Genomic DNA, 17,820 nt, shown 5'->3' with positions numbered 1-17,820 from the left:
ATGCGCCACCCACCTCGAGATAATAATTAAATAGCTAAACATTCTCAAATATGATTACAAAAACAGAAACTAATTGCATTAAAAATACTAAATATAAAGCGAAAAACAAACTATGTTAGTTAGTAATTATGTTTATAATATAAAGAGTGAGTGGGAATCGGCTTTTCTGTTCCTGTCATATTATCCCTCTAACATAATTTAGTTCTTACTGCTGGCAGGACCTCTTGTGACTCCGCGCGGGTGGGTACCACCACCCTGCCTGTTTCTGTTGTGAAGCAGTAATGCGTTTCGGTTTGAAGGGTGGGGCAGCCGTTGTAACTATAATTGAGACCTTAGAACTTATATCTCAAGGTGGGTGGCGCATTTACGTTGTAGATATGTCTATGGGCTCCAGTAACCACTTAACATCAGGTGGGCTGTGAGCTCGTCCACTCATCTAAGCAATAAAAAAAATAAAAAAAAATAGTATAAAAAAGTTGATTTCTGATTAATGAAGAAAGGTTTCAAGTTAAAGACATTTTTTTTTATTTCTTTAATTCTCCCTGGTTAAATTAAAGACGACCTTAGGCGAACAATTAGAACGATAATAAGATCGCATGGGAAATAATTAAAAAAAACTGTATGTATTCAATATCGAGGGGTGAAAGGCTATTTGGTTTAAGCGACATCTAGGGTGATATCGAATTATATACATATACGGAATCAGCGAATTTTTCTCCGTCGAATGATGCCGGATTTATTAAAATCAGAGCACTTTTTTGGCGTTTGAAACAATACTATTTTTGGGTTGTTTCCAAAGTGGCAGTGTATTATCCAACGTTGATTTTGAATTTTTTTTTTAGTAATGTACTTAAACCATACAATGATATTAAGAGACGAGACATAAACCAGTTACCTTTTCGCAGAAAAATAATCCAATAAGAGTTAAAGCGTGTTTCCTGTTTCAATTTTTTATTAAGCAGTAACTTAAATCATTTTGACTTCTACCAATTACATGGTGTGATGTCTCTTAAACCATTTGTCCGTCACCCAATTACGACATGGAGTGACGCTTAAGCTCTTTCAGCTGCATCTATTTTCCATGCAGGGTGCTACTTAAATCAAGTAGTTCTTTTGTTTCAGATATTTTGCTTAGCCGTTAAAACATTTTGGTCCTATTATTTTATTAAATGCATGTCGCTTAATACAGACAATAAAATGAAGTAACGCAATATGAAACATTTTTTCGGTATAAATAAAAATACGGGTCGGTCTTTCAATCATTAAATTTTAATATGATACATTTCATTCATGTCGCATGATACCATATTTATTTCATCTCCCGGGCGTTAAAAATCGTGATCTTTCAACCGGACTGCCGCGCGCAGGCGCTTCAGTCGAACTCCAGAGTGCATCGAAGAGTGACGTGAAGAAATATGAAACCGAATCCTTGCTTAGAAAAAAACTGTCCCTACAAGTGTCAAGAAATAACCTCAGAAAAAAGGAGTGCCATATTTAAACATTTTTGGGAATTATCTCCGGAAATAAAAAAGCAGTGGATAATATCTATGTCCTCTAAGCAATCCATAAAAAGGAAGAGATCCAAAGACTCTAATTACAGGAATAACACATTCTGTTATTTCATAAATGATGGAGAGGGTCGGCGACAAGTTTGTTTAAAGTTCCTCATGAATACTCTTGATGTCACTCAAAGATACATTTATTATACATTAACAACACAGGAACTTGGTATGGCGAAAGAAGATGGAAGAGGAAAATGCATTCCCCCCAACAAAACATCTAACGCAATCAAAGAATCAGTAAAATCTTTTATCAAAAGGTTACCTGCAATACCATCGCACTATTGCCGAAAGGATAGCACAAAACTATATCTGCCTGTTGAATTTAAAAATATAAAAAATGTATACCGCTGTTATAAAGAAGACCTCATTAGTAAAGGAGTCGATGTTGTAAGTGAAAAAGTATTCCGTCAAATATTCACTACTGATTTTAACATTGGGTTTCATGTGCCTAAGAAGGATAAATGCATAAAATGCCTACGTTTTGAAGGACAGAAGCCAGAGGATTGTGCCGAATTTCAAGATCATTTAGAGGAAAAGAAGGCATCAAAGAAGCGGTTAGAATGTCATCGACAGTTAGGTAAAGAAAATCCTTCCATTCTGTGCACATCTTTTGACCTCCAGAAAGTTCTCAATACGCCTCATGGCAATAACATGTTACTATTTTATTCTAAAAAGTATGCTGTTTATAATTTATGTTTTTATGAAAGCATCACAAGGAATGGTTTTTGTTTTATCTGGGGAGAATCTGAAGCAAAGAGGGGTGCAAATGAAATTGCTACTATTATACAGAAATACATAGAGAATGTGGATTCTCGAGGTACCATTACATCTTTGATCTTGTATTCAGATTCTTGCCCTGGACAAAACAAAAATAAAATAGTCCTTGCAACAATACATAATGCTTTGTTGCAATCGAACAATTTACAAGCAATTCAAATGAATTACCTTCTCCCTGGCCACACGGAAATGTCGGTAGACAGCATACACTCTACAATCGAACAATCCGTAAGAAATATTACTGTATGCGCCCCTTCCCCACCGAATGTAGTTCCGCCTTGTCGTGGCGGTGGGGCTTAAGCGTGCGTCCCTAAAATCGCGTGCAGAGGAATCTGTGTGGGACGCCGCGACTAAGAGAACTGCGCCCAGCTCTGCCTTGCGAGGGAGCGAGGGACCTTCTCCCCACGCCCTTTGCACTGACAAAGAGTTCCATTCTGGGGATGAGGGGTTGGTTCTCGGGAGCCTGGTGAGCCAGCGGCACTTTGGTGTCTTCCGGCTGCGGGTTGCCATGTCCCCGGCTTCGGCTACAGGGGAAGGCCTTCCAGATATGGGAGGTACCGGTTCGCCGGCGTGGCTCCGCACCGCGTTGTGGGCGATGGACAGGCTTCGGCCACCGTCGGCCAAACCGTAAACCCCAGTCATGGGGAACGGGGGCTTCTGCCTTTACTGGTCGAAGCCGCGAGGATGCAAACCTCTTCAAAAATACCCTAATCCCAAGCTCGACACCCGGCGATGGGATGTATGGCTGGAGGGTTTCCAGTCCCGAGGGTGTCATAGATCCCAGGGGACCAAACCCCTGGTTAATAAAAAGGCAATATATGATGGCACATTGTAAAAAGTTTGTACCCCAGGAGGGTACCGCCCGCGAGTCGGGCGGAGAATCCCTCCGTGCTTCCACCTCAGTGGAAGCACGCTGCCCCACGTACTCTGGGGGGGGCAACAATTGTCAGGATGAAGGGGGCTGTGCGACGGGCAGCGGAATTCCCGTCGAACCGAGGCGTTCCCCGATCGCCGGCTCGATGCGCTCTGCGCTCGCCAGCGACTCGGGTATAATCAATCCCACCAAACCATCGGCGGGGAAAAAGAGGGGGAGAAGAAAGACGGCATTACCAATTTCCGATGACAGCTGCGCGTCATCCTCCGGCACTGAAGTGCCGGAAAAGACGATGGCCATCGAGGAGGTGACTCCGGTGGTTTCGGGGCCTGCTACGTCGGAAGACGCGATGCCCGCTCCCCAGTGGGTACCAGTGAGGAGGAGGGGCGCTGTGTCACCAGCGACGTCCGTGGAGTCGATGTCGACGTCGGCCGCGTCCCTGGCTAGCGGGGACGAGACGTTCCGGGACCTCGACCTTGCACTGGTCAATTTGGGCAAGCTTCTGTCGACTGTGGCTGCCAAGGGCGCCGAGCCAGGCAGCAGCTACCGGAAACGGCTCCGGGAGGCAGCCGCTATGGTGAGAACAAGGCTGATCCCCACCATGTCCAAGCTTTATGACTTGGTAGAGAGCCGAGAGGTGGAGAGCAAAGATCTTGTCGCTCATTGTGACTCCAGAGAGAGTCGCATCTCGGGAGATACCCCGGCCTTGCGGGGAGGGACTCCCCTGTTGCCGAGGCCGCCGCTGACACGCTCTGGCCCCCCCGCGGGGGCGATGGATATTGACGTGCACTTGCGGTCCGCTGTGAGTGTGACGGCGCAAATGCCAGAGCCCAATCCTGTGGCCCCTGTCCCGCTAGCGCCTAGCCCCGCGCTCCCTCGCCCTCCACGTAGGGTCGAGTTAAGGCCTGCGCCGCCTCCGCGGATATCGGCCGCCCCTGCGTCTACACGGAGAGGAAGGCTAAGCCCTGCGCCAGCGCGGGCTGAAGACATCCGTTCGCCACTGGCGAGGATGGTGGATGAGTGGCCGGCGCTACCGCCGCCTCTTTCGCCCTCGCGTGCTGCGGGGTTGCAGGCTCGCGGGCCACACAACACGGCTGCTGGGATGGTAGAGGTGGACTCCCTCCCAAGCAGAGAGGAAATGGTGGCCTGTATCTCGCGGGCGGTGGCGGTTGAGGTCGGCAAGCACTTTGCCGGCCTCGAGGAGATGCTCCGTTCCTCGATTGGTTCCGGAGATTGCATCCCGGCGCCAACAGCCGCAGCCACCCCAAGGAGCCAGGCCGCCCGGCCGACCTCTATCCCCACTCCATCCGCGAGGTTGGCCCGGCGTAGAGGCCGGGACCAAAACAACAAGGGTACGGGTGCCCAGAATCCTGCCCCAAAATCCCAACCCCGTCCCCTTCCTGCTCCCCCGTCAAGCATGGACGAGGGCTGGACGGAAGTGGTGAAGCGGGGCAAGAAAGCAAGGCAGCAGACAGCGGCTCTGGCAGCTCCCAGAGGGGGTCGAGCGCCGACCGCTGCAGCACGAAGCACAGAGCTGGCGGCCGTAGCTGCTCCTCGTGAGAATCGAGCACTGGCAGCCAGGAAGAAGAACGGCAAAAAGAAGAGGCCGCGCGCAGCGCGGTCGGCTGCCGTCGTAGTGACGTTGCTGCCGGCCGCCGCCGAAAAGGGCCTCACCTATAATGAGGTGATGGCCCGGGCGCGCGCGGCCGTAAGTTTGGATGAAATCGGGGCAGAGGAGGGCCTCCGCTTCCGGCACACAGCCAATGGAGCGAAGCTGCTGGAGTGTCCCGGTGCCGATAGTTCTGGCATCGCAGACAAACTAGTGGCGACGCTCCGCGTGGCACTGCCGGAGGATGAGGTGCGCGTGCACAGGCCGGTGAGGATGGCCGAGATTAGAATCACCGGCCTGGACGACTGTGCTACCAAGGAGGAGGTGGCAGCCGCGATAGCCGCCCAAGGTGGATGTGCCCTGGAGAGCGTGACCGTGGGCGAACTTCGCTCAGGGTACTCTGGAGCCAGGTCGGTGTGGGCGCGCTGCCCTGTGGAGGCAGCCACTTCCTTGGCCACTCCTCCGCCGGGAAGATCGACGGGGGATCCGGGGAGACTGCGCGTGGGCTGGATAGCGGCCCACGTGCGTCTCCAAGAACCACGTGCCTGGCGATGTCTCCGATGTTTTAGCACCGGGCACGGCCTCGCTAGGTGCACTAGCTCGGTTGACCGCAGCGGTCTGTGTTTCCGCTGCGGCCAGCCGGGCCATAAAGCGGCGTCCTGCACAGCCGCCCCGCACTGCGCTCTGTGCGCTGCGGCCGGGCGCAGGGCAAACCACCGGGCGGGAGGCAAGGCGTGCTTCCCGTCCGGTGATAATACCGAACGCAACCGGCGCCGAAAATCAAAGCGCCGACAAAAGAGAAGGTTGGCCAGAGGAGCACTGGCCAACGCTGTAATCCCCGATGCGGCGCCGGTGCCGGAGGGCGGGGGCAGCGGTGAAAGGGAGGGGGCGATGGATGTGGTCCAACAGTAATGGACCGCAGCTATCGCTTCCTCCAAGGAAATCTAAACCACTCCGCCAGAGCTCAGGACATGCTGTCTCAGAGCATGGCAGAGTGGTCCATAGATATGGCTGTGGTCGCCGAGCCGTACTTCGTTCCCCCAGCAAATGATTGCTGGTTTGGGGACGACGACGGCCTGGCGGCCATAGTCATAAGAAGAGACGCGGCGATCCCCCCCCTGGCGATGGTGACCAGGGGTCAAGGGTTCGTCGCGGTGCAGCTGGAAGGGACCGTCGTGATCGGGGCGTACTTCTCTCCGAATAGGCCTACCGTCGAGTTCGGGCATTTCCTGGGCGGGATCGGGGCGATTGCTCGCCGCCTCGCTCCTCGTCCAGTGATTCTCGCGGGGGACCTCAATGCGAAGTCTGTCGCATGGGGCTCCCCCCGCTCGGACGCTCGTGGTAGGCTACTGGAGAGGTGGGCGCACGCGGCCGGCCTCTGTTTGTTGAATAGAGGTTCGGTTGCGACGTGCGTGCGGTGGCAGGGCGAGTCTATTGTGGACGTTACGTTCGCAAGCCCGGCCATCGCACGCCGTATCCGCGACTGGAGAGTTTTGGAGGGGGCGGAGACGCTGTCAGATCACCGATATATTCGGTTTGATCTCTCCGCCCGCTCCGCAGTTGCGGACGTCCACGGGGACCACCCCCGTGGTGCATCCCGGTCATTCCCCAAGTGGGCACTGAAGCGCCTGAATAAGGCGCTCCTGATGGAAGCCTCTACGGTGGCGGCGTGGGCGCCCATGCGTCCACACCCGGTCGAAGTCGAGGGAGAGGCGGGGTGGTTCCGGGACACGATGCGTCGCATCTGTGATGCGTCGATGCCCCGGATCGGCCCTAGACTCCCTAATCGCCAGGCGTACTGGTGGTCGCCCGAAATTGCGCAACTCCGCGTGGAATGCGTTCGGGCGAGGCGCGAGTACGCCAGGCATCGCCGCCGCCGCCTGCCGCGGTGCAACGATCCGGTTGCGTTCGCGGCGGCAAAGGCCCGGCTGCACGGCGCATTTCGCGTCGCGCAGAGGGCATTGCAGCTGGCCATCAGAAGAGCCAAGAACCAACACATGGAGGGTCTCTTGGAGACGCTGGATGAGGATCCGTGGGGGCGGCCCTATCATATGGTGCGCAATAAAATGCGCCCATGGGCCCCCCCGATCACGGAGCGTCTCCAGCCTCAGCAGCTGCGGGACATCGTCTCGGCGCTGTTCCCGCAGGAGCGGGAGGGATTTTTCGCTCCCGCTATGGACGCGCCGCCGGAATACGACGGCGAAGTCCCTGCTGAGGTGCCCCGTATAACGGGGGCGGAGCTCCGTGTGGCCGTGCGCAAAATGTGCGCGAAAGACACTGCACCCGGCCCGGACGGCGTGCATGGCCGGGTTTGGGCCTTGGCTCTTGGTGCCCTAGGGGACCGACTCTTGAGGCTTTACAACTCCTGCCTCGAGTCGGGACGGTTTCCTTCATCGTGGAGGACGGGCAGACTCGTGCTGTTGAGAAAGGAGGGGCGCCCGGCGGATACTGCCGCCGGGTACCGTCCCATCGTGTTGCTGGATGAGGTGGGCAAGCTGCTGGAACGCATTCTGGCGGCCCGCATCATCCAGCATCTGGTCAGGGTGGGACCCGATCTGTCGGCGGAGCAGTATGGCTTCCGAGAGGGCCGCTCAACGGTAGACGCGATCCTTCGCGTGCGGGCCCTCTCGGAGGAGGCCGTCTCCAGGGGTGGGGTGGCTTTGGCGGTGTCTCTCGACATCGCCAATGCGTTTAACACCCTGCCCTGGTCCGTGATAGGGGGGGCGCTGGAACGGCACGGAGTGCCCCCCTACCTTCGCCGGCTGGTGGGTTCCTACTTGGAGGACAGATCGGTCACGTGTACCGGACACGGTGGGATCGTGCACCGGTTCCCGGTCGTGCGCGGTGTTCCACAGGGGTCGGTGCTTGGCCCCCTTTTGTGGAATATCGGGTATGACTGGGTACTGAGGGGTGCCCTCCTCCCGGGCCTAAGCGTAATCTGTTACGCAGACGACACGTTGGTCGTGGCCCGGGGGGGGAGTTTTGCTGAGTCTGCCCGTCTTGCTACCGCTGGGGTGGCGCATGTCGTCGGCAAAATCAGGAGATTGGGCCTCGACGTGGCACTCAGTAAATCCGAGGCCATGTGGTTCCACAGGCCCCGGAGAGTGCCACCTGTCGATGCCCATATCGTGGTTGGAGGCGTCCGGATTGGGGTCGGGGTGCAGTTGAAGTACCTCGGCCTCATTCTGGACAGTCGTTGGACCTTCCGTGCTCACTTTCAGCACCTGGTCCCTCGTTTGTTGGGGGTGGCCGGCGCATCAAGCCGGCTTCTGCCCAACGTCGGGGGGCCTGACCAGGTGACGCGCCGTCTCTATACGGGGGTGGTGCGATCAATGGCCCTATACGGGGCGCCTGTGTGGGGCCAGTCCCTGGCCGCGGGGGTGGCGAAGCTGCTGCAACGGCCGCAACGCACCATCGCGGTCAGGGTCATCCGTGGTTATCGCACAATCTCCTTTGAGGCGGCGTGTGTACTGGCTGGGACGCCGCCTTGGGCTCTGGAAGCGGAGGCGCTCGCCGCTGACTATCAGTGGCGGGCTGACCTTCGCGCCCGGGGCGTGGCGCGTCCCAGCCACAGTGTGGTCAGAGCGCGGAGGGCCCAATCTCGGCGGTCCGTGCTGGAGTCATGGTCCAGACGGCTGGCTGATCCTTCGGCCGGTCGTAGGACCGTCGAGGCGATTCGCCCGGTCCTTGTGGATTGGGTGAATCGTGACAGAGGACGCCTCACTTTCCGGCTCACGCAGGTGCTCACTGGGCATGGTTGCTTCGGTGAGTTCCTGCACCGGATCAGAGCCGAGCCGACGGCAGAGTGCCACCATTGTGATTGCGACTTGGACACGGCAGAGCATACACTCGTCGCCTGCCCCGCATGGGAGGGGTGGCGCCGTGTCCTCGTCGCAAAAGTAGGAAACGACTTGTCGTTGCCGAGTGTTGTGGCATCGATGCTCGGCGACGACGAGTCGTGGAAGGCGATGCTCGACTTCTGCGAGTGCACCATCTCGCAGAAGGAGGCGGCGGGGCGCGTGAGAGACGCACAATCCCGCCGCCGTCGAGCGGGGGCCAGGGAGGCGGATCTCGCCCAAGCCCTGGCCCTCTAAGTGTTTCGGGTCCCCCTCACATGTCGGTCTGGGGACCGGCGAGGGGGCCTAAGAAGACGACGTGCAAGCTGCTCTGCACGCGTTTTACGCAAGAGCATCCGGGTGATGGAAGGCCGGCTATCCTCGACCCACGCTGGTTCTGGTCCAGCGGGGTATTCCGTAGGATAGCTCACTCTAACCGGCGCCATCTAGGCGGGCTTCGGATAGCCTGCCGACCGAGAGGGCTGGTGGTCGTGGCGCCGACGACCGCCGGTCCGGCGTCCCGAGGGGGAGGGTGATGGGAGAGATGTGCTCCGCACTAAACGCTTCACTTTCCCCCCTTTGCCTCTTCATGAGTTCTGTCTCATGCGAGGTTTGGACGTTGGTTGTTGAGCGACAGGAGGTTTTAGTCAGTTCGACTCTGACATGCCCCGCCCTCTATCCCCAGTGGAGGGCGGAAGTCCGGCGATTTCCTCCTGACCAAAAAAAAAAAAAAAAAAATGCGCCCCTTCGCAATGGGCTACAATAAGCCAGCTAGCAAGAAAAGAACCAGCACCTTATAATGTTGAAAATCTGACACACGAGGATTTCTTAAATTTTGATGATATGTCTGAAAAATATTTTAAGGGTAACCTTTTAGGTAAAATTAGTAAAACCCGTACAGCAACATTTAAAAAATCTCATGAAAATCAAATGAAAGTAAAATTTTCAATGAAAGATAATGCATCCGAAGAGATTATACAAATTATTGCGAAACCTAGAGCTATCAATCGTAGATATAATTCAAGTTTGCCGATTACCAAAGCCAAATACATGGACCTAAAGAAATTGTGTGACACTGGGGTTATACCCAAGATATTTCATAAAGAATACATAAATCTACAACACTGCAATTCCAAAGATGTTCTACTGGATACTGATGTAGAAGATACAGTCGAAGAAAATGATTATTAAATACGTTCTTTCTTATTGCATTATGATTATTATCAAGCATTGGCTGTATTTTATAATTACTACAAGTTTTGTTTATTGATTTGATATTTTTATTTTGTTTTTATTAGTTTAAGTTATAATTAAACAATATTGGTTGTGGTTAATTATACTCTTAGTAAGTTTTATGACAGCCGATCTCAAGTAATACTGAATAAATAATACCTAATTATAGTTGATTTTCCTACATTCAGACTGAATTTACTTGATTAATATCACATCAGTAAAAGTAATAATACTTTATAATGTACAAAATACTAATACGTATTAATACTTTAACTGATGTGATAATAATCAAGTAAAATCAGTCTGAATGTAGGAAAATCATGTATAATGAATTAATTATAGTTGATTTTCCTACACTCAGATTGATTTTACTTGATTATTATACGAAATATGAATACTTTAACTGATGTTGTTAATTAATATGTTGTATATTAATCAAGTAACATCAGTCTGACTGTAGGAAAATCATCTATAATTATAATAATATAATAAATAATTATAGTTGATTTTCCTACATTCAGACTGATTTTACTTGATTATTATACAAAATATTGATAGTTTAACTGATGTTGTTGATTAAGACTAAAAAATAAATAAATATAATTGATGTTCCCACATTGAGACTGATCTACTTAATTATTTTTCTAAATAAATACTTTAACTGTTGTTGTGTTTTGTGTATTTCTTTATTTATTCAATATAAGCACCTGAGATTTTCAGTGATTGCGATATATTTAGGTTGTTTTAACAGCCACTGATAGTATTAGACGTAAAAAAATGTAACATCAAACGGTAAATTTTCAATATTATATGTCACATAAGTAAATTCGCCTGTCAGTCATTTTAATCTAAATTGGTAGTTGAGATAAATAGCTTGCTACTATTAATTTTGGGCTAAGTCACTTCATGCTTTTTGGCTTACTCTGAAAATATATTGCAGCGTCGCTTATTTTTTTTTCCCTATAGCCAATTGTGGTTATGAAGTCACTTAAATCTTTATTCCATACTCTGAAAAATAAGGGCTTAAGGCAATTTGTATTAAGCGACGTTTATCTTTTTAATTAAAGGTCCGTTTTATTCGGTATTAGCATCAACAACTTGATGTTTTTAATTGAATTTCAATTAAGTTTACTCCATTCAAATTGCTGAGGAAGTTTTTTTGTTATGAATTTTTTTCCAAAATTTTAAACTTTAAATGGCTCTCGTGTAAAGTTGCAAAAATGTCGCTTAAACCAAATAGCCTTTCACCCCTCGATATGTTTTTTACGAAAAGCTTTCAAGATTTCCTAATTTTCTTTTCTTTGTTATTATTTATTTTCTTTTAAGAATTTCCTATATTTATTTCGTACCAATTAATTTAATTGTTTCTCTTAAATACTGGAGTGTCGTAGAGTTTCTGTGTCACAGACTTTTTTTTTCGGTCCGGGGGCCGAATCTCCTACGAGATCTCCTACGAGGACTTGACGATCTGCATGGTGTTGGGAGCAGACCGCAGGCCCAAGGAACTTTAGGGCCCACCCACTAAGCGATTCCCCTGCACTCTTACACCCGACGTCCGATCTCCGTCCGGGGTCAGAACCCGGTCAGAGTAGGGGGATTCCCGCGGTCAACACTACAACCAGACACGCGGCGCCACCCCGCTGTGTCACAGCCTACTCTAAATGTCTATATGTTGCGTTTTCTGTTGTTTTGGTTTACAAATAAACAAAGATTTCACACAAAAATATTTAAAGGCTCAATCAAAAACAACTCTATTTGTTTGAAGTTTTTCCTCGAATACAGCAATTATGTTTTTAATTATACGCGCTTTAGTCCGCCAATGGTCGTCAACGGCAGTTACAACTCATCGAGCGAAGGCTTTGTCGAAGAGTTTGTCGGTTTCTTCACGATGCCCAGCACTTGGCGAGAGACCTGAGAGTTTTTTAACGTTCTCGATAGCGTAAAAGTTAACTCAAATTTGTATGCAGTTGGAACAGCGCCCCTGGCGGAAAACGTAGGCAACCGTACTCGTCGAACTTGCCAAAGATTTCGTAATCTAACCCATAACAACAGCTTGCTGAGTTTCTCGCCGGATCTTCTCAGCGGGTCACGATTCCGATCCGGTAGTAGATGCATTAGCGAAGCAGCGATCTTTCAGTTGTATGGTTTCCTTCTGTGGTGCTTCGGCAGGTCCTAGAAAAATCCCACGCCTCCTTGCTGCGCCAGTATTGCCACCTATCTTCGTGAAACTAGAAAGGCTTCACAGTAATCTCACCATCCTAAGAAAGAGATTCCACCATACGTCTTATTATCTCGTTTGTTAATAGATAAGAAAAAGCTGAGCGTTTTTACGTATGCATATATACTGTTTGTTCAATTCATACAAGGGCTTTGTAAGGAGTAGACGTTATGAGTTTCATAAATAAAGTGGTTCTCGTCACCGGGGGCAGCTCGGGTATCGGTGCCTCTGCCGCCGTACACTTCGCTAAGGAAGGTGCCGACGTGGCCATAGTAGCTCGAAACGTTACGAAACTGGACAACGTGGCCCGGGAATGTGCGCAGGTCGGCAAAAAACCGCTCATCATCAAAGCTGACATTTCAAAAGACGAAGAAGCGAAGACCATCGTCCAGCAAACCATTGACGCCTTCGGGAAGCTAGATGTACTCATTAACAACGCTGGAATGAACAAATCCGGGTCCCTGCTCGCTGGCAACCTCCTTGAATCGTACGACGCAGTCACAGCGACTAATCTGAGAGCGGTCATTTTGATAACGAGCCTCGCGGCTCCGCACCTCATCGAGACGAAAGGAAACATCATAAACGTATCCAGTATCGGTGGAACCATGGTACCAATGCCAGGGTTTCTGGCATACTGCATGGGGAAAGCTAGTTTGAATCAGTTTACACGTGGCATTGCCTTGGAGTTAGCTCCTCATGGTGTCAGAGCCAACATTATAAGTCCAGGTCCCGTTTTAACTGATATCCGTGAGAATTCTGATAATGACAATATGTCCTGGGACGATTTTAAGGCTGCCACAGCATTGAAGAAATTAGGCGAACCGTCAGAAATAGCAGAATTGATGTTGTTCCTGGCAAGTGACAAAGCTAGAAGCATAACTGGCTCGAACTACGTCTCCGACAATGGAATGCTGCTACTCAGATGAAGGCCGCATCTAATGATTTGTCTAGAATTGTTTTTCGATTGAATACATTATCTGAACGTAATTTGAACTTTAATTTAAGCGGTTATGACACCTTTGCAGCATAGCTTAGTGATACAACAATTTGTGGGCGGAGTTCCTCCACAAACATCATCCGTCGCTCTCGATGCAATTCTTGGCCTATAAGACCAAAAAGCATGTCGCGACCTCTTCCGCGGACCACGTACCCGCCTGTAGACTTCCCGCGTTGTCCGCCGCGATCCCCACCGCACCCTGTGTCCTCATGCTCTCTAAGTCATCATCACGTGAACCCGTCCGCAGCTTGCCGTCCCCACTTCCTCATCCTCCTCTAGTCCCAAACAGGAAATGGAGGTTTATTTCGCCCCTAGCGACGTGTACATCCCCGTTCTACCCAATGCCAGTATCGTGATCCGCGGCCGCCAACATTTGTAAGTCTGGAAAAGGGGCCAGACCCGTAACGCGAATCTTCTCCCGCGTTAGACGTAGTTTAACTACCCCGATCACCACTTCGGTTAAACAATACCCTGGGCCGAGAACATCGAGAGTCATCGTTTTAATTTTTTGTTTTTAGAGGATTTTGTGGGACATGTGGGACTTGACGGTCTGCAGGTGTTGGGAGCAGACCGCGGGTTCAATCTCAAAGATATCTGTGAGTCATCCTGGATTCACTCATTACATTCTGCCCACTCATAAACACCGACCGCGACCGCGGCGCGTGTATCCTCAAACTTTAGTCCTTGATCCGCAAGCGGCGTAAAATATCCCTTCGTCATAAGGTGACAGAAACTACAAACCTTGCATACCTATAATGATCTATGCGAGCGCAGTATACGCCTACGCAGTCCACACCCATACAGAAATTCTTTAGTGCCTTCAATTTCGTTTTTACAGGATAGCCGTCGGAGCACCTTGGTTCGTGAGGACTGTCGATCTTCACGACGATCTGGGCCTCGAATTGATCGGAAAACACCTGAAATCAGCGTCAGAAATGTACTTCGATAAGGCGTCATGCGCTTACGTCCGCCACTGAATATCCGGTTCACTCAGGAGCTAGGCACCTTCGGCGCCCTAGACGCGACTTTACGAGCCAGAGATGAAGTCATAATCTCCGTTGCGCTTGCAAAACGACTTATTGTAAATTAGTATTTGACTATAGTTTCGCTGGCAGGATCTCATAGTGGTGATGGAGTAGGTTGAAAGTATCCCGTATTATTTTTCAGGATTCGATCTAGTTCTTGGCCTAATTACGTCAATTACACGAATTAATAGTATTTTTATTTTATTTATTAGGCACACAATACACATCACGAGCTAAAAAGATACATAAAAACACTAGTAAAAAGAAACAAAATCTGACTCGCAACATAAGCCATGTGCGCACGACCAAGCAAGACAAAATGCTGAGTTTTTACACAATGGTCCTTACATCTATACGACAAAACAACATGATAACGAAAACCAATCTAACTTATAATGTAAGGAATTTTTTTTATTCACAATATACAATTGAACAATTACACTACTTAACCTATTATTAACGTGGACGATGCCCTTGAACATTTTTATAAACGTAACTAACCTACAAGTAAAAATATCCAACTCAGTTGACGAACTTGCTAGTTCGTTATAGGTGCGACACATTCGGGTAATTGGATTATCTAATATATAAAATTCTCGTGTCACAATGTTCGTTCCCATACTCCTCGGAAACCGCTTGACCGATTCTCATGAAATTTTTTATGCATATTCAGTAAGCCTGAGAATCGGCTACTATCTATTTTTTATACCCCTAAATGATTAGGGTTGTCCACCCCTAACATTTTTTTTTTTATTTGGACATTTTTTTTTTGTTATAATGAGGCGTTATGTGGTTGAATGAGGTTTTGTTATTTTTATTATATATTCCCTCATCGTTCACAGCACTACATACCTCTTTCACTCATTTACCACATCCTTACACACTTACAATAAGTTAGTTTTTTTTCTACACTAGAAAATCCCTAGAAATCTTATATATGGCAAAACAATGTTTGCTGGGTCAGCTAGTATATAAGTATAATAATACTAGCGACCCGCCCTCGCTTCGCTTCGGAAACTGTAATTTATTATTGATTTCTCCACTATTTAATAGTTATTATACATATAAACCTTCCTCTTCAATCACTCTATCTATTAAAAACAACCGCATCAAAATCCGTTGCGTAGTTTTAAAGATTTAAACATACATACTAGGCTGCACTAAAAGTATCGGGAATGGAATATTTCCACTGTTCCTGTCATATTAAAATCTTTTTAATTGAAAACTCCTTGGTTTTAAAAATCGAATACCATTTATTTATTTAAAAAAAGATTCTCGGTCTTGTCACGAGGTTTTGTCAAACTTGTTTAGTCGTTGAGAAAATGGAATTGACTCGAGAAAATTCAAGAGCGATGATTTATTATGACTTTCGAAGTGGTTTAACACAAAAACAGTGGGTTGACCGGAGGATTTCTGCATTTGGTGATGAAGCCCCATCCAAAACCACAATTTATCGCTGGTTTGCTGAGTTTCAATGTGGACGTGTCAAGCTCAGTGATGATCCCCGTCAAGGTCGTCCAAAAACTACAGTCACCCAAGAAAACTTTGATGCTGTGCGTAAGCTGATTGAGGAAGATCGACATGTGACATACCGCGAAATTCAGGCAACTTTAGACATTGGCATGAGTCAAATACAAATAATCTTGCATGAACAATTAGGTGTAAAAAAGTTGTTTTCCCGATGGATATCGCATTCGCTCTGTGAAGAGCAAAAAGCGGCTCGCGTTACTTGGTGCGTCAGAACTCTCAAAAAAATCCACGCAGGATCCTCAAATGCTGTATACAACATTGTATCAGGTGACGAATCCTGGATATACGCGTACGAACCCGAAACAAAAAACCAGTCACGAGTTTGGGTGTTCGAAAATGAGTTAAAGCCAACAAAAATTGTTCGTTCACGGAGTGTTGCAAAAAAATGGTAGCCACGTTTGTCTCCAAAACCGGCCATGTTACGACTATTCCTCTTGAGGGACAAAGAACGGTTAATGCAGAATGGTATGCCAGTATTTGTTTGCCACAGGTCGTTTCTGAACTCCGTAAAGAGAACTGCAACCGCCGCATCATCCTCCATCACGACAATGCGAGTTCTCACACCGCGCACAGAACAAAAGAGTTTTTAGAGCAAGAAAACATAGAATTATTAGACCATCCGCCGTACAGCCCCGACCTAAGCCCTAATGATTTCTATACTTTCCCTAAAATAAAGAATAAATTGCGTGGACAGAGATTTTCATCACCTGAAGAAGCTGTGGACGCCTACAAAACGGCCATTTTGGAGACCCCAACTTCCGAATGGAATGGTTGCTTCAATGATTGGTTCCATCGTATGGAAAAATGTGTCAAATTTCGCGGAGAATACTTCGAAAAGCAATAAATACATTTTTAAATAGTAATGTTGTGTCACTTCGTTAATTCCCGAAATTTTCAGTGCTCGTATGGACAACCAGATATAGGGACAGAGAAAGCGACTTTGTTTACTATGTAGTGATGATATATTGTTTTTGTAAATTAAATAAATTAAAATTTAATTAAAATTAAATTTAAATAAATTAAAATTTGTAAAGCATGGTAAATCTTCGATGATTATTCGGCCGTTACGACAAAATGTGTTTTTTAACAAAAAATTCGCACTCACTGCCAATCTCTGCTATCAAAGGAAGTCATAAATTTAAATAAGGTCTCGTTACATGAATGTAAATTGTTAATAGTTGATCATCGATAAGATTGAATTAGGGATTATTTTGTACTAATCTGTGTGAACGAACTTCAATCAGGTTATTAGAATTTTTGTTTTATGGTTTTTTTTTTAAAACCGCGACCCATTTTTTTTAAAGAGTCCGTCTACTTTGAGAAATGAGGTCGGAGTCTCATTTGCATTCACTCTTCAAAACCGGAACGTTCATTTTGCTGCAGGCTAAGCTGCGCCAATATCATCAGCCCACTGAGTTTCTCGTCGTACCTTCTCAACGGATCGCGATTCCGATCCGATGAACAAACATTCGTGAACCTCCCTCTCTAGCTGACGGATCTCCTTCGGAGGCGCTCGGGCAGCTGTTAGAAAATTCCAACGGTCTTGCCTGGACCCGTGGTCATTGACCTATCCTGACGAAATTGAAAGACCTTCGAACATTATAAAATTACCCTTCCATCCCAAAAAAAGTTCAAGATTTTATTTATTTATTGCTTAGATGGGTGGACGAGCTCACAGCCCGCCTGGTGTTAAGTGGTTACTGGAGCCCATAGACATCTACAACGTAAATGCGCCACCCACCTTGAGATATAAGTTCTAAGATCTCAGTATAGTTACAACGGCTGCCCTACCCTTCAGACCGAAACGCATTACTGCTTCACGGCAGAAATAGGTAAGGCGGTGGTACCTATACGTGCGGACTCACAAGAGGCCCTACGACAAGTGAATTACGCCTAGTACGGCCCATAATTGTCCTTGGCGCCCAATGCCAAGGACAATACGTATTAGAGAAACAACTGTAAACATACTAAATAATAATATGTAAGTACGTAGCGGTGGAGCACTATCACAAGCCTCTTTTAATTAATTTATGTTGTTCTATTTGTTATCTATATATAATAATACGTGAAGCAAAAACATTGTATCACTTTTTACGAAACCACTCTCCACTCTTTTATTTTGAAACACCGGTCTACCCCAGAGCAGTTCGAAACAGTTC

The 17,820-nt window shown here is 48.0% G+C and overlaps 1 protein-coding gene across 1 annotated transcript; it reads left to right on the top strand.

Moving 5' to 3' along the window:
• Nucleotides 1-691: 691 nt before the first annotated feature.
• Nucleotides 692-9,928, top strand: LOC149501351 (uncharacterized). Its single transcript, XM_089733505.1, has 2 exons — nucleotides 692-2,584; nucleotides 9,396-9,928. Exons 1-2 carry the CDS (start codon nucleotides 1,416-1,418, stop codon nucleotides 9,847-9,849), a joined length of 1,623 nt encoding a protein of 540 aa, XP_089589631.1. The 5' UTR covers nucleotides 692-1,415; the 3' UTR covers nucleotides 9,850-9,928.
• Nucleotides 9,929-17,820: the final 7,892 nt, after the last annotated feature.

Source organism: Bombyx mandarina, chromosome 16, assembly GCF_030267445.1.
Source record: "Bombyx mandarina strain Sakado chromosome 16, ASM3026744v2".
Lineage (NCBI taxonomy): Eukaryota > Metazoa > Arthropoda > Insecta > Lepidoptera > Bombycidae > Bombyx > Bombyx mandarina.
The sequence above is the reverse complement of the archived record's forward strand: the minus strand, read 5'-3'. Positions and strand labels throughout refer to the sequence as shown.